The sequence below is a fragment of the Antedon mediterranea genome, chromosome 4 (assembly GCF_964355755.1).
Source record: "Antedon mediterranea chromosome 4, ecAntMedi1.1, whole genome shotgun sequence".
In the NCBI taxonomy this organism is placed as follows: Eukaryota; Metazoa; Echinodermata; class Crinoidea; order Comatulida; family Antedonidae; genus Antedon; species Antedon mediterranea.
The window spans coordinates 29,316,785-29,338,866 of record NC_092673.1 but is presented as its reverse complement, the minus strand read 5'-3'; the positions used below and the strand labels follow the sequence as shown (position 1 = coordinate 29,338,866).

Sequence of the window (22,082 nt, the reverse complement as noted above, 5' to 3'; positions counted from 1 at the left end):
TAATTGTAGGGCTGAGATCTAGGCCTATATACAGTGGAAATAATGATGAAAACACGTGGGTAAGAGCACATGAATATGCAACTAGAAACAACCTGAATGACGTACTTCCATTGTAACGATAATCATACGCTATGGGTCTGAACACCTCGTTTTTTTCTCTGCGGTTTGTAACGTGACCTTGCTAGTAACGTTGTACGCTAAAACGGTCTAACGCCATGGGTCTGAACATAGCCTTAAACAAAATTCTATGGCTGTGGTTTACATTTGTTATAGTACGGTACATTAGACGGCAATCACAAAGAATGAACCTAGTATCATAATAACCAATATGCTTGCTACAAAAAGTACTAAGTACTAATACACTTAAATTAATCTTAATCAAAATTCTTACAAATCAGAATTTTAAGACTTTTAGAAAAAGACTAATTCCAATATTTACAATCTTTACGCTCATACAGTATTCCACAAACTTCATGAATATTCATTAGGATATTTGTATTAATTATTCTTATCATATTCATGAATATTCATTAAGGTATTTGCATTATTCATTTTATCATACTCAATGAACAAATCACAAATATTGAATATTCAATGAGGTAGTTTTGCATACCGTATCATATTCAACAGCCAGCAGTCATGATTCAGTGATGTCAGATTGATTTGTTTAGCAGAGCCTACAAGAGTTCAACCTACTATTTGTTGCATAAGTTCACCATTCTGTCTGTGGAGCTAAAAGCATGGTAATAAAATAGTTGATGTTCTTTTTATGTCTATTTGTATGCAAGCATGTTTCGTTATTCTTTTATAATGAAGATAAAATCTTATCTTTACCGTATAGAACAAAATCACAGCTCAACAAACACAATAAATATTTAAAAAATGAGGTGGATACCTACAGTCATAAAAAAAACAGTACTGTATAAAACCTCTTAAGAAATTAGATTTTTGTGAAAAATAAATTACATAACAATTATGCATTTCTATTAATTATCATAAGAAGTGAGTTATAACTAATGCTCTGTGAAAATGTTAGACTGACAGTGAAGTGCTTAAAAGGCTTAGTAGTAAAGCTTGAAGGTGCATACTTAAGCACACATTTATCTTCAGAAAAAGATCTCTTGCTGAACGTTGGGATAGAGTGGTAGCTATCGACAAGAACAAGTATACTGTAGTTATCGGTGTATTTACCAATATTATTACCCAATGATGATATAATATGCTTGCTAGGCTGGGCAGCTTTAGGGTGGGTTTATAAGCAAATTGCACACAACGGACACACACTGGATATAGAATAAGCGGACAGCCTTGGGCTTGGTTTCTTAGCCAATTGCACACAAGACGACAACGTATCTGGAGTAGGCTGGGCAGCCTTGGGGTAGGTTTTACAAGCCAATTGTAGTTCAGAACAGGAGTTCAATAGCCTTCTGAGGAGGCTATTCACCCATACCAATCCAAATCTAATGGAATAAGCTAGGATTTTAATCTTTTGAACATGTTCGCAAGCTTAGCAACAGTATCATGTACAAATTATTTTAATAGGATATGTAAAAAACCTAATGTTAACTATAAATAAACATTAAAGCTTTTATTGCTACATGTAATTAGCAGTAAATCAATTTCCCTGTGTTGATTTTTATTGAGGTTTCTTGCACATTTGTACAACAGAGTTTTCAACAGCTATTAATTAATAATTTTCAGTAGTCTGGATAAAACAATTTCTGTAGTATTGTAATTTATTATTATTTACGTGTTTCAATAGCTATTAATTAATAAGTTTCAGTAGTCTGGATAAAACAATTTCTGTAGTATTGTAATTTATTATTATTTTTGTGTTTCAACAGCTATTAATTAATAATTTTCAGTAGTCTGGATAAAACAATTCCTGTAGTTTTGTAATTTATTATTATTTACGTGTTTCGTAAAACAGTCTTTGTAAAAGTTTCTGAGTGTGCGCAGTAAAGAATGTTAATTATTTATGTAGCTGTTTGGGGCGTCATGAAATCAAAAGGCTACACGGTCGGGGAAAACCCATAATAAAATAATACTAAAAAAAAATATTTGCAATATTGTATGCAAGCAATACTGCAATTTACTGGTCACGAGTGAGTGGCCGAGCGGTTAAGACAGTGGAACCGTAATTACGTAGCTATAACATCGGCAAGGGTTCGAGGCTCACTCGCTCCATGGTTCTGGTGGTAGAACGAGTCTTCTCGGATAAGGACTATAAACCGTAGGTCCAGTGTACACATAGCTCATGCGCACTTTAAAGAACCTAGTACATCTTTTGAGACGAGTAGGGGGTTACCCCGGTGTACTAGTCCACACAAACACAGCCACTGTCACACACAGCCACTGTGCAAATTGGGACTGGACCGTTTTAGAGGTGTTTACCACCTGTTGGTCCAGATCCTTCACTAACTGAGTTAGTGAGAAGTCGAATAAATAAAAAAAATAAATAAATTTTTTCTTTAAATTTAATAATATTTAATATATGATGATATGATGTATGTCAAATCATTCTAAAATAAGAATTGTATAGAGAAATAATTTTAAATAATAAAAAGTAGAAGCAAATAAAGTTAGAATATTTCAAACATTAGTTGTTCCACTTAACTCCATTTCTAGAACATTTATTAGTTTTAATAATGCAAATAACCAGAAAACATATGATTCTTAAAACATTTTAAAGACTTAACGGTAAACATTATTTGGGATTTTGAAGTGAAGGAAAATCCTGTACAAATACATAGCACTACTGTACAGACCAGTAGTAGCAATTATACTGGAAGACATCAAGTATCTATAACAGTCTTAGCTGATAACAAACAAACAAGCTTTACATCCTTCAATGATATAATTAGCACAAGTCTGGTCTTCAATGTGGGTCAGGAATGTAGGTTGACCATCCAGGTTAATGATAGACTGAGAATAACCAAATGAACTTTATTCAACCATTCCATTGTTAGTAGAGAAATTCCCAGAATCCACTTGTCAAATAATAATAAATATGTGTAGTAAACTGACCTGAAAATTATAATATATTTATACTGCTGTATAATAATTAATGTACAGTATATTTTTGAAAATAAAAAATAATAATCTTTATATTATAAACCAACAAAATTGAAACAAAAATAATTGTTTTTTTAGCTAATTTATCTTTAAATTGTGCTATCTACTAGACTTGCCCCGAATCTGTATTTATTGTCCTTTATGTTAGTCCACCAGTCAACGTTTCAATTTTTTGTCTGAAAATACAACCTCAAGTAGTATACGTATGAAACGCCATATGTGCCAACATTTTTATCTTATACTTATATTAAGTCAAAACTCTGTCTGGAACCCAGACTACCATCTACCGCTGTAACACAGGTGTGAATATACTGTACAGTACTGTACTGTAATACTACCTATACTCTGCTTTAACAGACAAGGAAGTTGTATTCGTTATTCTACAGTATAATTACATACAGTAAGGAAGTTTATGGGTCGTTCTGTTTACATTCTAGAAACCTTTCAAAAATGTGCAAGTGATACTACAGGTAGTACTGTATAATTATAACATTTTTTATAGATACCAAATTCAAATTTAATATTGTAATAATAAATTGAGCTTAAAAAATAAAATGTTAGTACTTATATAATTACAATTCTTTGCAGTTAGCCAATAATATAGGATTTTTTTATTTTTACAATAAAAAAAATAAACATTCTGCAATGCCAATTCAATTTCCTTATTCCAGGTGAAACAAAAATCTGAAGATATTGTGAGAAAATGAACAAAAGAAGTTTCTTTATTGTGCTTGCTTACCAGCCAATGGCAAGGTTACGTTAAATACCAACATATTTAATAACACCTTTCAAATCATTTTAGTCATCTTTTATATTCAAAATTTCCATTCTTGAATTTCAAAGCTAGCAAAATGCCTTTATAAATTAAACTTGCCGTTGTAGATGTCTAGGCTAACCAATTACAAATTTTATTCCTTTCTTTGATGCTGCCTAAAGCTACTACTGTAGCAAAATACATTGCTGTGTTACTCTTGATATTACTGTGCACTAATTATGCAAAAACACATGTTTATTTCATTTCAAATGAAACTGTACAATGTTATTTCAAATCAGATAAACCTGTAACATTTAGGATTTTTTGTGAATGTGATATACTGTACACAGTAAATGTACTGGATCTTGTTGATCTTCTAGCATTTATTTTAACATTATAACTGAATCATGATAATTGAGTGCCCCATCCTGAGTTATATTCACACCCAAAATTCAGGCTAAATTCAAGCATATAAAAGTATTATGTAAATGCCATTGTTGATTGATAATCTCATCCCTAATTGTTGCCAATTATTACTAACATCTTTTTGAATATCTAAATTTGTATACTGTATGTTTAAGTAAATTTAATTAAATTACTTTTAAGGGTTGATAATAACATTTATTTAATGTTTTATTATAATAAAACCAAGTAACAATTTACTGTACTTGCTATGACGTATGAACATCAGATTTAGTGGATTTTGAAGTGCAACATCTATTTTAAGGTCTTTAATGTTCTAAAACCAGCATTTATATAAAACAAATTCAGCAATTAATTTGATATAGCTTTTGTGAATGTCAATTTAATGCACTTTTTTTTCTGTTTTATGCAGAATGAATGCAATTGTGACCACAAACAAGCATTACCTCGCCACAAGGAAAACATTAAAATAAGAGCGTGCCAATACCACAGCAATAGCTAATTACCAGAATAAGGTTTTATTCATACCTATGGTGAAGTTAGAGGCTGTTACAATAAATCTTAGTATCACTTGCATACAATTCATATCATTACCCTTTTTTTTATACGTACTTTACCGTATACTTTCGATAGAGTAATTCATGAGCTATACACTCAGTACTTTAGTACTATATTCATGATCAAATGCTTTTAAAATTTAAATACAGTAGATTATTCGCATTGTTACGCAATAAAAACATTTTAATTATGGAAACGATAACATTTATTATAAGTTTAACACACATTGAATTAACCATAATTTTTATAAGCATGTTCCTTTATATAATCAGTAGCGTAACGCACAGGGCAAAGGCCCTTGGTTTAGAACTCCTAATGGGCCCTCCAACGCTGGATAGTTGCATTGGACTGCTCATGCTCTGGGGCCACTTGAGCTCTGGGGCCCCTGGGTTTAGCCTGTGAGCGCTCATAGCTGTTATGCCACCGCATATAATTCATTTATTTGTTATGTCTGGGATTTCTAAAGAGCAAATAAAGTTCCACGACGTTAAAGCCAGAAGTCCCAGCTTATAAAAATCAACATAAAATTAACATTAAAATTCATTAACAAACTATACATGATGTAGAGAATAAAAAGACTTTAAAACAGAACATTTTGATGGCAGAAAATAATATTTTAAAATCACTCATATTCACTGTGGCTTATAGAAATGTTTTGCTCATAACATGAACAGATTCCGGTAGCATTGTACAGTATGCTTGTTCGTATTTCGAGAGCATTCATGAATTAATCAGTCATAATATTCATTTTTATAATCCGTTCTCAAATAGTTGTAAGGTAAAGTTTCATCCAGCTTAAACAACAGAAGTTGTTTAATCTGCTGGAATAAAATAATTTGGCACAAACTGTTTAAGTACTGTAGTACCAGAAGTAAATCAATTCTACACTGGATATTAGTCTCATTTTTATGATGGCAGGACGTCTAAACTGAATAATAAAATCTGTCAACTATATGACAACAGTGTGTCCTGTGTACACACTAAACTCTCAAACTGTTTTTCAATTTTATTTCTTAATAATCCGTAATTACACCCTTAATATAATTTCTCAAAATACTGTAACGTATGTCTCCCATGAACAAAAAACTGTAAATTTTCTGGGGTTAAGATTAATACAAAATATAGCTAGCTAAATTTAGTATAACCCAAAATTTCAATGTACTGTAATCTCTCACTGCCCATGCTGAATTTAGAGAAAGATCTTGCTGTTCATATCACAGTATCTTAAACTTCATATTATTACTGTTCATATTATTATCCTACCTAGAGCTGTTCATAAATCTTATGTACTATACAACAGTATAATCTCACTCCCTACAAAAGGAATCGTGTACTGTTGGATTTTAACATTATAAATGTCTTATTTCTTGCCATTATAAGACAATATTACATTACTAATTTCGTTTCTTTCTTCATTCATTATAATGAGTATATCATTATGAAATGTTATTTCAGAATGTTATTACAATAACAGTCATAACATTCACTGCTATCATAAAGCTTTTCAACTAAATGTGCAATGTTATAACATTAAGCACTGTAAAAACAATTGATAAAACAGCATTGTTCAAATCCTCTAACAGTATTGTAGTAGTATTACGTTGTCGTCCTACATCATAAGATGAATTCAATATCATTGATTCTGGGCGTTTTCAGCATTTCTTAAAGAGTGGTCAACCATGGTTGTTGGGCTATGGTCAGTGGGGCTAAGGTCTGTTGTTCGCCATTTTTGTTGGGCTAAGGATGTCTACAGATTATTATGTTATAATGCATTTCAAATGGTAGTTTTCAATCAATCATGGTTTTGTACAAATTTGTTACAAATTGTATTTCAATTTAATGTATATCAGTATTTTAATCAGGAAAGGGCCAAGTTAAAATGTCAAGAATTCATAAGACAAAGGCTAGTGGGGGTCTTGTGTTTATCCGTAGACATCTCCTCTATTTTGTACAAAGTTATAATTTAGACTTAACTCATAAAAAGACTTAATAAAACTAGAAGGCTACATAAATAAGAAGGGGGCTAAAAGAGGTTGCTTTCGAGGAGAAATAGTGAAATAAATGTGTAATAAATTGAACAATAGTCAGAATCTATCTCCTTCAATTATAATTGTCTTTGCAGACATTTGTAAAGATAATAAGTATTACATAAAGTGCATTGACCGGCAAGGTCATTACAATTTGGCAGGAATAATGCAATTATAAGTTAATAATTACATTTTATGCAAGGTATTGAAAGGACGTCATTATTTGGAGCGAAAAATCACATATTTAATTCGCATTTGTTTAATTGTTAGGCAGTCCACCATACGCATTCTTTAATCAAATCACGTATCTTTTTTAATAATTAAAATCTCTGTCATAGTGAAGTATTTGTTGATGGAAGACATCCGATAGAGAATAACATTTTTTACACGTGACAAACGAAATATAAAATATGAAACATGCATTACCTTTATATCCATTAAAATAAATAAAGTTATTTGAATGAGAGCTTTTTTAATTTGTTTTGAGTGTTTATAAAATGTGGCAGCTAAATATAATATACACTCCATTACTGAATGGAATACACGATGTATTAATGCAAAAATACCATTAAAATACAGATATTATTTGTCAAGCAGAGAATCATATCGTTTTTGACTTAATTTAACATGGTTGTGGAATGCTGAACAATGATTGGCTACTGGAGCAGACGGAACGGCATGTTAAAGTCTGACGACAGCAGGGAAAGCGTGTTGTTGATTAGATAGGTTTTTTGTAAGAGGAATGGAGTCGGCCGGTCCAAAGGCACAAAATTTATCAAATTGTAAAGCTAAAAACACAATGCAAACTATGTTTTTTTAATCAAAATGTTCCCTGCAATGTAAAAACATCCCCCAGACACTATGTTGATAAATTAAACCAGTATAAAATAACTATTACCACTATTATGCACATAAAATATAAATGACTTACCTGATGCTCTGTCTCCACAAACTGCACATATGCTTTTATGCATGCTTTGTCCCGGCATATGCCCCATGGGAGAGGTAGCTCCCCCAGATAATTGGCTAGAAGGCATATGACTGCCTGGAATCTGTAGATGGGGTATGCCTGGCATTGACGAATGTGGTTGAGCGTATACTAAAGGATTTGAAATTATCGGTTTAATATCTTCATGCGATGATGAGCTCATGCTTGATAGATTTGGTGACTGCATGTGACCGAGCGGTCCAGACATCTGCGGCGAGCCAAGACCTCCGTGTGAATGTGCTGATAGAGGCGATGACCCCATGGTAGTCGTGGGAGACTGTACCGAACTCATCGCTGATATTGGACTTATTGAATCTAAAGACAAAAATAAAATAAACTTGAAAATAGTGTGAATAGGAATTCTTAAAAGATTGTACACAAAAAAATCGTTGACTGTAAAAAGAAAAACTAAGCATGTACAGTACCGGACAGAATTATTGCAGATTTTGAACGCATTGTTAAAGTGTTGTTGAAACAATTATGACTGACTTATTGTATAGTTTGTAGAATATTGTACCCAACCCTATTGCTAGGTTTGGGTACAGAAAAACTACAAACTTAGCATGTGGAAAACAAAAATATAAACTATAAAATGGGCGGTACACTGATATAGTAACATCTACATATTTTATTTTGTAGCTTTGAAATTCTCAGAAGTGTAAACCACAACAGATTAAAACAATATTCACAGTAGATATATAAACTACCTTACAGAATATAAAAAGTAGATTACAATTTATATTACAGTACAGTTAATAATAAAATGAGGTTCCCCAATAAAAATGGTAACAGTCATAGCTCAGCGGCAAAGTTGTAAAAATTGCCACATGTATTTATTAACTAGCCTGCTGAACTTATGGAATACTCACGCATGTCCTAAATACTTGAAATATCAACAGTAAAAAAACAAGACAATAGTACATTCACTTGATTGTAAAATCCATTGTCTAATAAAGCGCAAATAGTAAGACAACCTCTGTGTGAGATCGATGCTGAAATGATCACCGTTGTACGGTATTCACGGTTCTAAATGCCACAATATACAGTTAAAATGTATGCTGATTTGCATAAGTTGCCTCTAGCATCGTAACCTTGACAGTGCTTTTCATTGATTGGACTGCTGCACTGAGAGAGGCAGCTTGCAATAACCAGCACTGCCTCACTTAATATACACTACAGGAAAAGCACAATGCCATAGCAAAATCAATTATAGTAGCTAGTACTATAGTAGCAATGATATATTGCAAAATACTTCACTTAATTCTCAATCTATAATATACTATTACTATAGATTCTGATTTCTGTAATATTTCTTTTTGTCTTACTGTATCTTTCATTAAATTCAATAGCAAAACATAGACTGTTTTATTTTCATTTAGTTTAATTATTTTATATTTATAATCATAATATCTACAGTTACATTAGTAGTGTTAATCACAACTAATATTTTGCATAAGTATATCAGTGTGCACATGGTCATTTATTGTATTATTACTTGACAATGCAAGAAAGACATTACTTATTATTTATAAGTATTAAGAAATTATTTATTTTTCATTAAGAAAATGTTATTGTGAAAAATTTATTTCATACATGGATTACCAGAAATTAAGAGTTAATTTTTTCAGTTTTTGAATAAAGTTATATATATATAACCACAATAAACATAGTAATAACTATATTTGGGAATCCATAGCTTAATGTTTTGTCTTATTTTTTTGTCGTTTTGTACATAGCTAACAGACAATTCCAATATTGATTTTCATGAAAATCGATCATTTGTTGAGTGTGAGTATATGGGTTAAAATATTAAATAACACGCCCTGTCGCTCTCTGCATCTTGCATCTCAGTCTTTGAGTGCTCAATTTTTTATTATAAATATTGATTTTTCATTTTGTAAAAATCTGATAAGATATCCTTGATTGCTCACAATACTTAATACAATCTATAAATAGTCTGTCAAAAATAGATATTAATTTAATCATTTAATTTTATCTGTCAAAAGAGGGCGTGCTATTCTAACGTCCTCTGACCCTGGACCTGCCCTACAATCAACCAAATAAATTCAATCATGTTTGAGACGATGTTGGCTGACCAAAAAACAATTACTAAAGAATAAAGTCAATCAGAATAATAATACTTTTATACCTACTTAGCCTAGAAACAGGAAAAGTTATTTTAGAAAAGGTTATAATTATAACAGATTAACTATAAATAATGAAGAATTTAGATGTTGTATAATAAGTAAGCATCAACTTAGATTGTGTAATCTCCTTGGTATTAAGTTTCCCCCAATGTAATGATGTACTAAAGCTAACTTGCTTAGACACGAGTTATTCTGGTTCAGAATGATTCAGTTTCCTATCTCTGTGTCAATGTCACCATAAACATCATCCTAAACAAGATGAATCCTACAAAATGGTAGCCTACATTAATAATAGTTAGTTATCAAAAATATACACTGTAATAAAAATAAGAATTAATTTTTCTCTTTGCTGTGTTTCAAGGCTCTCCTTGACAAATGTTGATGGTAGAAGAAAATCTTCTTGGATAAGGACTTAAAATTGGAGGTTCAGAGAACACATCTAACTTGTGTGCACACAGTACGTTATTCGGATGAGTTGATCAACACACTGCATGAATTTCAATCTCGTTGTGGACAGGCCAATTAGCGCCACTTGCAGGTTGCTCGAAATGAAGAGACATGGTTAAAATTACTGTATATCTCTACACTTTTATTTACTTGTATATTACGCATTTAAAAAAGCAGCACATTATATAGGGGTGTTCAATAATTAGAAGTATCAAGTTTTTTGAATATGGATTTCCCAAAATAGGGGTGTCCCCTGAATAGGAGTATCCACTGAACAGGAATGTTTCTTGAATATGGATTTCCCAAAATAGGGGTGTCCCCTAAATAGGGGTGTCCCCTGAATAGTACTCACGACTGAACAGGAATGTTTCTTGAATATGGATTTCCCAAAATAGGAGTGTCCCCTGAATAGTACTCACGACTGAACAGGAATGTTTCTTGAATATGGATTTCCCAAAATAGGAGTGTCCCCTAAATAGGAGTGTCCCCTGAATAGGATTCCCTAAAAGGTGGGGTTTTACTGTAATTACGTTGTTAAGTTGGTAGTTTTGATTGGCTAAATCATGCTTTATCATGCTTATCCTAAACACAATATAAAAGCTGAATTGAGAGAGACACAATAAATTAGAAGCAAAGCCTTGACCTCAAACACAGAAATATAAATGTCACAGATTTCATTTTGTTAAGGCCATTACAGAAAGTTAATTATTCAGAACAACCTATTTTCAAGGTTTTAGTTTCATTGCAAAAACAACAAAAAATACAATTGAAGGGATTACATACAAGTTACAAAATAAATCTTAAATAAAGAATATATAATTTTAAAATATATTTGTAACTTTTATCATTTAAAATTCATATTTAATCATGTATTCAGAAAGATAAATTACATCTTTTCTCCTTTGTTTTTCTTGTCGCACAGTCCATGATTGATATGTTCCCGATAATCCACTAGGTCGCTATTTACCGTACCAAATAAGCCAACAATATAAACAAGGGTTCGAAGTTGACTCGCTTCTAGTTCTGGTAGTGGAACAAGTACTGTACTCGTTTAAGGACTATAAACCGTAGGTATAGTGTACACAGTTTACCCTGTGCAACCTAGTTCATCATTTCAGACAAGTAGGGGTTACCACAATAAACTGCTTCATAGCCTCTGCGTCAGGGGATTACCACCTATTGATAAATTTGCTATTGGTAATCCTTTGCCATGTGCCTAAAAAAATGTAAAACAAAAAATAAATATAGTACTGTAGATATATGCAAAAGTACCGTCAAGAATTATGGCCCCCTTCTGCCATCAGATTCACGTCAAGGTCCAGGACCATTCATACCTCGTGATCTGGATGCTCTGCCGTTATATGCTATTCATTGTACTCTATTAATTATCTAAATTTATTGTTATAGACCAGTCGTATTTGAGGTGTAGGTGTCACTTTTTGCAGAATTTACTTCATGTACTTTTTCTGGGGTAATTTTGGCTGTAGAATACGAATATGAATGTTGATCGCGACGGGGAGGGGGCGTTTTTGAGATATGAAGGGTCAAAGGTCAAATAAGTCATTTTATGAAGAGGAAATCATTTAGATGTTAAATGCAACAGAAATGTGTTGTCTAGTTGATATAGTCCAAATAAACATCATATCCAAAATTTATCGAAATCGGACACCGGAAAGTGGGTTAATTGGCATAAATTCAAAATGGCCGCCATTTACCATTTGAAGTTCCCATATCTCCTCAACGGTTGGTTTTAGACCACCTAAGTGCATTACGAGTAAATATAAATGTGACATTAAACTTTCAAACTAGCATATTTAAATTACCATATGACGTAACTATGACGTCATAAGGTAGTTGTGACGTCATATATTATGTTATAACTGCTTAAATGACATTATCCTATGCTAAAAAAATGTAGAAACCGCAGGAAAACAATTTTCTAACATTTTCCTGTTGAAATGAACATGATACGGTCAGACATCAAAAAGGTTAATTAGCATAAATTCAGAATAGCCGCTATATAAATGTGGTATTAAACTTTCCAATTAATATTTAAATTACCATATAACGTACCTATGACGTCATAAGTTAGTAAAGTATGATGTCAAAAGAATGCGCAATTGGCATATTCTAAGAAAAAATATGTTTTAAATCTCATGAAAATAGTAAAACATCCAGGTTAAGATCATCAACTGTGTATCCGCATGGGCTCTATCCCCTCGTCGGGGAGCCTATTCCCATATCTGGGAACACAGGTACTTTTTGTCGAGTCGGGGAATACTGTAAAAATCGCTGGCGTTCACTTCGTAGCCTCAGCGCCTAGAAAACCGCGACGTTCCATTGACCGCGAGTACGTCGGAGGGCTATTATGCATTCATTATTGCCAGCTATCCAACTATTAAACAATAGGTACGCACTTGTCTGGCGGTATCCCTTTGTACGAATCGTTCAACGTTGTGTCCAAACGCGTGATATCATATTCCATCCAGGGACCAAAATGTGTCGTAGTATTACTTTCCAGGCGAAGTTTACAGACGGTTACGTTATGTACTGTGTATCGACGTATGCTACAGCAAAAACGAATTATGTTAATCTGATACGTTTGTAATGAGTTTAATGTCGTTTAATTCCACCCTTACCTAAAAGCCATCCTAAATCTGGAGGGGCGAAGCAAATTTGGTTAAATGACACCTCTAGATGGCCGGAAATGGTATACTCTCGCACATAACATTCATGATAAATAGCACCTCTAATTAGTCGGAAAAGACACTCTCATGCAGCATGCTACCAATGAGCAAAACGATCGTATTCGTACCTTTTTTGATCATTCACTTGCGTTCAAGTTCAATGTGAACGTACGTACGTCTAGGGGAATCCCCCAAAAAAGCACTTTGTGTGAGAAGGCAAATTCAATGCTTATTATAGCTCTACCTATATTTATTTACAGCAATTTGAAGAAATTAAATATTAATCAATCTTCTAATAGTAACCCACACTCTAATAATAGTAACCCTCCTTTTAATAGTAATAGTGTAACCCAGTCAATAGTCAATCTATAATAATAACAACCCACTACTCTGATAGTAATAAGGAGATAATGCATGTTGATCTCGGGTGTGGGGAAGGATTGAGTGTTTTTGAGTTTATAAGTTAGTTAGATAGTTAGTTCTGTTCAAACAAATGTGTTTATCCGTACTGTTTTATTATTTTGCTATGAGCTGCTGACCGGAATAGTTGGGGTGGGTTACTATTTTCAAGTAATAGTAACCCACTACTCTAATAGTAATCCCCTTCTAGTAGTAACCCACCCTAAAAAACAATCAAAGAATAATATAATAACCCAGGGTTACAATTAGAAGATTTACGGTATACTTTATGCATGCTGACTGCCGTGATCTAAACAATATAGGTACGTACGCTATTGTCTGGCGGTGTCCTTTGTACGAATCGTTCGTGCCCCAGCTCACTTTATGAGTACGATACACGCATCAATATCATGTTACATCCAGGGATTTCAGGTGAAAATCGGCAATTCATTTGCAACTCGTAAATTTACAGACACGTATCGCTCGACATACGCTCATACAGTGAAGAAGGTATCGAGTTATTCACGAACGAATTTTTCAAATTAACCTTTTGTACTGTGTGGGGCACGTATTTGGAGGATTTTCAGAGATGAGGGTGAGGTATTGGGCATGTCGGGAATGGGGGTTTGCCCGAACCATAAAAACCCCTCTGGCTACGCGCCTGTACATATACATAGAAAATGCAATAGTTCATCATCAAAATACAGTATTACTATTATGGAATCAAACCACCATACACGCAAATTCCACATTTATCAGTTGGTCTTTGACATTTTAAACCATAATTATTATATGATGCTGGCTGTTTATTTTGTAGAATACATTTGGTATGATATAGCCATGTTTATTGGAATTATGTTGGTTCAGGGACAGAGAAACATTGTTTTATGTGATTTTCTACAGCTAGTTCTTTAGGGCAACCTTATTTTCTTTTATTGTTTAAAACATGATCTCAGTCAGAGAGGAAATATGTTCATGCTAGATGCAGCTTTCGTAATAAATAATACATTCAATATCGTTGTAGTATTTTCACAATGTTTCCACCTGAACAATGATGTCACCTGTGAGAAATCGTTGGTTGATAGGGTTGCTGAATGTATTGTTATAATCAGCTGAATATACGGGTAGTAGTACACAGCATTTATTAGATTTATGTATACAAAAATAAATGTTTTAGCTGTAAGACTACACACACGACACCATAATACATCTACACCTACGCTATTATTATGCCAGCTAGTTCTACACCAGTACTAGGCCTAGTAGTATAGTAGTGGCCTACTCTAGAAGCCTGTCAGTAATAATAATATAAGTTCTAGGCCCTTACACCACCTAAAAATCGGGGGAAAAAATTTAAAAACAGTAGTACACATGTTTATGTAAAGCTAGCGCTGCATGCAAAATAAGCTAGAGAAAGATGTTTCATGCATACGGTCACAATACGCTAGGCTAGTAAAAGCCTACCCACTATTCACTTGAGCGAACTTTATATGCGGTCATCGCGGTTTAAACGTCCTTTGTTTACATACGTCGTACGCTGGAAGCATTCATATTCGGGCCTAGACAATATCATTTTTGATCACTGAAAACGCGAAAATGAAAAGTTCTAACTAACTTTATACTACACAGTGTATTACTAAAACAATTTCAGCATATAAAACCGATCAGATTTATAAATTAGTTTCACATTTACGTGAATAAAATTAACAGCAACGAAGTCTTTTTTAATCCAATTTACTCATAATTATGTAGAAAGTGCGCCCTCTATTGTCTAAATTTGTTTTATTTTGATTAATTTCGGCTCTCAAAAATCAAGATTTTAAACGTTTATATCTTTAAAAAGCCCCCACGTTAGTCCGATCAACAACCAGATTCGTAATCTACGTCAAAAAATGCACTAGAAAAAGTTGGTTTGGAAAATTCTGCAGAAAAGTGACACCTGCCTCCAGATCCGACTGGTCTATTAATATTATTGCGTGGTTCAGAGTTTGTATGAAAACGATCAACAATGTTTTGGTCTATTGAGTAAGAAAATAAAAACAAACATATCTACATTATATTCAATCATTGAAATGTAACCATACAGAAAGTCATTCCAAATTTAAGTACACTTAATCTCTTATAATTTTAGAAATCATCACGTTCATAGGATCAATGGATTAAGGTTTTGGCAACAACTTTCCAAATATTGCTAAAATGGAAATTTAACAGGCCAACTGGGAGAATTTTTATTAAATATAGAAATTCACCTCAAATGCCTTTTATTAAAATTGTAATAAAAAAGATAACAAATTTAAGACTTCCTTTTAAAAGCTCATTCATATAGCGCAGGTTGCTTGATAAATGACACAAGTATTAATTCAACATTTTTAATATACTGTAAACTAAATTACTACTACATGTGATAGCTGCTAATTAGTACTACTAAGTTGGTTCTTATTTAACATTAGCTATATATCAGCGAAGATAAAAATAAACCTTTAATTTCTAAGAAGATATTTTAAATTCCAATGAGGTTCTGTTATTTATAGAAACCTCGAAGCAATAATTTGTTTTTAATCTCCATTTTAAAGTAATCTTCTCCAGTTATTCGTTATTCAAGCTGAGATATTTATAACACACATGTTAGCCATGCCAAAGGAGGAAAATGCGGAGCCTAACCATTATTTCACGTATTAAACAATGTATAAACGACTGATGTGTTTTATATTCATTTCTCTAGAGCTTAGTAGAAATTGTAAATTGTTGACAATATTTTTTGTTTATCTAAAAAATCGGGAGATTGAAATGTACGGAAGATGACACTACAAGTATCAAGAGACTATCACAATTATCAGGAGAGTTGAGAAGTTTGTGTATCTATGCCATGCATTATTTCAGTCTATTTAATGGTTAGGTGTTATATTGCACTTTTAGATGATAAGCATTAGAAACATTTCAAACTATCCACTCACTTCATTTCTATACAGCAAATCAAATTCAGTATTTTAAACAATATTTTAAGGTATTGTATGAAATGACAGGATGATGATTACACTACAGACCAAAAAAAAGAGTTCTATTGCTGTCGTTTATCAAACATTGGGGCGTGAATGTCTAGATTTCTTAAAGCTATGTACTTTATAAATATGACATGAAATACATTGATTGACTTTAACGTCAAAGCATACAGTCTATTCTTCAATCATTTCAAATCCACTAAAGCCTTTTAAATAACACCTGAGGTATATGTAATGTTACTTGGCACGAATCATACGTTGAACCTGTTGCATTCGCTACCAAGTGCTAGCGAGCCTAGATCCACACATGTCAATCAATGTGCTTACATTCACAAAGAGATTTTATACAATAATTTATTGCTAATAATCCCAGTGATCAGACAAACCAAGAAATGTGTTAGTGAACTCTATAAATATGTTTATTAATCAGAATATCTTTTGAAATTAATAAGCATGCCTCTTGATGTATGCTATTATTAAAACGGAATACACAGAACAGTTTTCAACTCCTAACCACTTTAAATCATAATGAGCACGTACTGTACAGTATAAAATGTTAATGCTCCTGACGAAGTAACATAGAACTTTCAATTTTGTGTTGACCTATGACATATATTACATGGAGGTACTATTTGTATAAGTTTGACATGTGCTGTGGTTTAGGGGATATGAGTGTCACGAAAAAATGTACAGAGCTGGACAACAACTTGGACACATTCCTAGGTGGTTGCGAATCTAAATCTTCTTTAATTAACATAAAATTAAAATAACGAATGGTGCTATGAGGTATTGTTTAATGCAAACAGATTGAGTAATAAACTAATTAACTTACTTACAAATTAGGTACTAACTGGACCACCACAAGATAAACCAGAAACGACGACGTTTAGATAATCCAACGCTGACAACAAAAAAAGTTACCTATAAATTGGGAAAGCTACAAAAAAGATTGATAACAGATACATGAAGAACAACATGTATGTTGTGTTTACAACAAAGATGGACGTTACCAATTGTTTCCGTCATTTCAAAGTAGTTAACCACAAGTGAGTGACTAATCTAGACTATAGAGCACAAGCGCATCCCTTTGCCATCACTATCCGGTACATAATACGCATCAATAAATGTACAGTATTGACCGGATACCATTGTCTGGCGCGCAATTAACCTGTTGTTTTCTGTTCTTGGTTTGACATTGTCAGCAGATGCTCACTAACAAACTACGACATGCAAAAAACAGGGAAAATCTAAACATACATGTAGTAGTAGTAGTAGTAGTAGTAGTATAGTTTCCGTAAAAATGGATGGTAACAACTGGCGCAATTTAAAATTTGAGATCTAACTGATCCAGTGAGAGGTCAATGGTTCAATGTACGGGATGACAGATTGAAAATTAAGTTAAACTGTCACACACAAATGTTACCACTAATCATGTTGTACAATTGATTTAATGTTAGGATTGGCAGTTTCACTTGTTGCTGAGTAATGTCTGTATATCAGTCACAGTAAGTACTATAGCGTGATTATTTGTAGGCGAGGATACATATTCTAAAAATCTCCCATATTTTCTCCATTAATAGCTATATTTATAAAAGACTAACCTTTGTCTTCTTTCGCATCTTGAGCTCTGTCTACACTATCAAACTAGTTTGACCAAAAAAAAATGTGATATACCAAAATATGGTTGTGATATGACATCATCATGTCCACATATGGGCACATCACATTTTTTTGTCACATAAATTTTAATAGACAAAGCTTAAAACCACCTGACTAATATTCCCATTTCTTTCAGTGTGGGACACCCATTATTACCTCTTCAGCCATTTGACTATGTATTGTTGGAACAGAAAATTTATATTTAAAAATTGTTGTACACTTACACCTGGGTCATTCCATCTCAGTTCACCCAAAAAAAATGGAATTTTAAACCCTACCTCTTCCAATTTTGATGAAATTTGGTATATGGGTGATTCATAGCAATTAAAGCCAAAATTTCAAATTTTAACTTTATCAGACCAACGGTTTTCGAGATATCGCAATTTCAATTTTCGGTTTTTACGCAAAAAAGCGCGCGGCCGCTACGTTTCAAAGAGCTGTATCTCGGGAACTATAGGTTCGATTTTAAAAACAAAGGTATTTTTGTAAAGGGGAGACCATAAGGAACCTAAATATACTAATTGTGTGTGTTTTATGTTAATTTTAAGTTGAATAAAACTTTGACATATATTTTGACCTTGAAATTGACCCCGTGGAACACGCCCGATTTGTTGGTGACTATCACGAAAAATGTAGCCCTACGTGTCAACTACAACATATAAAAAAATTGGAGGGGTTTTTTGGTTTGTTTCCATGAAATTACAATTTGAAGTTGACATACCTCTTCCTTTTAGTGTATTTTTGGTGTTGTTATACTTTATACACAGTGTGAACACTAACTGTTAAGGTGTCTTATTGTTACGCTTTCTCATCAGGCCCACTTAAACAGTAGATATATTTTGATATGAGAAATACTGGGTAACTCACATACTTTTCAAATCAATTTTGACACATAGTTTAGTGTCCTTACTATGTTATTATGCACATTAACATATGCATAATAAGTGATTGCAGAGAACATACAACAGTTAACTGTATAGGTCTTTTTAAAGGTTGTCATCCCCTATATAAAAACAAAACTACCAACCATGAAAAAAGTTCATTATTTCACAGATGGATGTGGCGGCCAATACAAAAACAAATATAACTTTATTAACCTTTGCCACCACCAGGAAGATTTTGGTTTAGACGCCGAGTGGAATTTTTTCGCTACATCACATGGCAAGAGTGCGTTTGATGGCATAGGTGGAACAGTTAAGAGGCTTGTCACTAAGAGAAGCTTACAGCGTTTGACTGAATGTCATATTATCACATCTCTCAGTATGTTCGACTACTGTGTAATTTTTTATTTTTATTTTATGTCTTTAGGCAATGTGGCCAAGGATTATCAATGGTGAATTAATCACTGTCCTATCAGATAGGTGGTAATCCCCCTGATACAGGGGCTATTGTGTGAACCAGTTCACCGGGGTAACCCCCTACTCTTTTTCGAATAATGAACTGGGTTCTTTAAAGTACACACATGTTATAACTGTGTACACTGGACCTACGGTTTATAGTCCTTATCCGAGAAGACTTGTTCCACCACCAGAACGGAGCGAGTCGGCCTCGAACCCTTGCCGATGTTGTTGTTGGCTCTTTTAGGTACGGTAAACGGCGCCCCTGCCTTAACCGCTCGGCCATATGACTCGCTCATATGGACATTCCAGGCATCAACTTTTTTCATGTGGGAATAGATGAGGTATCTACTGTGGAAAAAGAAATAAAGCCGAGATTCAACCTCGCCCAGACCATCAAGGGTACATTACAATATCATCGCTTTGTTCCCGTTTCTCTGGCACAGATGCAGGTCTACAAAGTACCCAGATAAACCCTCCGGATGTGGTAGTGATTCAAGAATCTTTCAGTGATGAAAATGAAATTGTTGCTGATACACAACCCACCATTATTAGAATTCAGAATTTTGTGTGCTGTAGTTATGATGGTGTCCCATGGATTGGTTTGGTGGTGGATGTCTCACTCGCAGAAGAGTTTGGGGATTTTCAAATTAAATTTATGCATCCTCATGGGTCAGCGAAAACCTTTTATTGGCCGTCCAAAGAAGACTGTTGTTGGATTCCTGAATCAAATGTACATTGTATTATAGCCTCTCCGTTTATAAAATCCGCTTCGACTAGGAATTACAGTATTTCCCAAAATGATCGCCACAACATTTCTAAATACTGTTTGAATTGTCCAGATGACAAGGAGTAAAGGCCAGACATAGACAATTGTAACATTATAATAATATTTAGTTTGTAAATAAAATTAATTTTGGAATACATCAAATTGACATTGAAGTAATGCATGGACAGACACCAAAAATACACTAAAAGGAAGAGGTATGTCAACTTCAAATTGTAATTTCATGGAAACAAAGAAAAAAACCCCTCCAATTTTTTTATATGTTGTAGTTGACACGTTGGGCTACATTTTTCATGATAGTCACCAACAAAACGGGCGTGTTCCACGGGGGAAATTTCAAGGTCAAAATATATGTCAAAGTTTTATTCAACTTAAAATTAACATAAAACACACACAATTAGTATATTTAGATTCCTTATGGTCTCCCCTTTACAAAAATACCTTTGCTTTTAAAATCGAACCTATAGTTCCCGAGATACAGCTCTTTGAAACGTGGCGGACGCGCCCTTTTTTGCATAAAAACCGAAAATTGAAATTGCGATATCTTGAAAACCGTTGGTCTGATAAAGTTAAAATTTGAAATTTTGGCTTTAATTGCTATGAATCACCCATATACCAAATTTCATCGAAATTGGAAGAGGTAGGGTTTAACTCATTGGGTGATCTGAGATGGAATGACCCACCTATTTCTCTGCAATGGTCACAGCCATTACATAGATAGCTTTTGCTATTTCCATTAAAATTCATAATTATATAATAAATATTTTGCTAGAAGGATCAAGAAAAAAAACAATTTTGATTTATATCTTCATGAAAATCCCAAGGTACGGGGTTAAATCCTGACCTAGTGTAACCCATGACTCTTTCATTTCAAATCCACTCCTCAAGCCTCAAATGAGACGTAGTTTATAATAATGATAAATTATTAAATAGTTTATCCATCCTGTAGTTGTTGAGTTTTACTCGCTGTTTAATGTTTAATAAAAACAATTTAAAAAAGTGACTGAAAATAAACTTCAGCTACAACCAACGACAAAACAAGACACCGGCATACATGTGCTATTTCGGAATACTTCTTTTGATATAAAAGAGCGGTTCAGTACAGTACCACCTGGACAGGAAGCAGTACACAAAAGCTCTGCAAACTAAGAACTTGGCAATAATGTATTTTGCCATATAATATATACGCAATGCATATTACAAAGCCTCTTTGGTTATCTATTTTACCGCCCCTATCATTCACAAAGCATAATGATTTGAATGGTGATGATGCAACACAACGGGTATAGCACCTGTCCCCCGGCGGTAAAACATGCATAGCTGGATTAAATGAAAATGTAGTTATCGAACAATTTTTTCATTCATAAAAATTTGCATATGTCACGAAATAGAATATATTTTCCTGAAAAGCAAACCCTAAATTGTATGTTTTCTTTTGTCTTTTTTAATTGAAATAATTTTTTTCTACAGGAAGTGAATAACTTTATTAAAACTGTAACATAACCTATTCAAAGTCTGATTTTATTAACCTATTTTTCAAGTTTTTGGGGGATAATACATCTTAACATTTTCGTAAAAGGTAACTCTATATATACTGTACAACAAGAGGTAATACCACTTTTCTTAAATTGTTCTTTTTTTCAACTTAATCTGTGTGGCCTAATTATTAATTCGTCTATTATTAAATTAATTTGTTCATTATATTATGCTTTTGTTCCCAATACAGAATTAATACAATGGAACTCGTCATGCATTATAATCAACAAAAACCAAATTAAAAGGCGGTAAACATTTA

At 33.2% G+C, this 22,082-nt stretch overlaps 1 protein-coding gene across 4 annotated transcripts in view; it reads right to left on the bottom strand.

The window, feature by feature from the left end:
• Positions 1 to 22,082, bottom strand: part of LOC140047210 (retinoic acid receptor RXR-alpha-B-like) — a 67,126-nt gene that overhangs the window by 32,292 nt on the left and 12,752 nt on the right. For 3 of the 4 annotated variants that reach the window (XM_072092086.1, XM_072092090.1, XM_072092088.1), the window contains exon 2: positions 7,769 to 8,140. In XM_072092086.1, the coding sequence (XP_071948187.1) occupies positions 7,769 to 8,140 (372 nt within the window). Of the gene's footprint in view, positions 1 to 7,768; positions 8,141 to 8,694; positions 8,978 to 22,082 lie in introns of those variants that run through there. The other variant, XM_072092087.1, reaches the window with a different exon arrangement.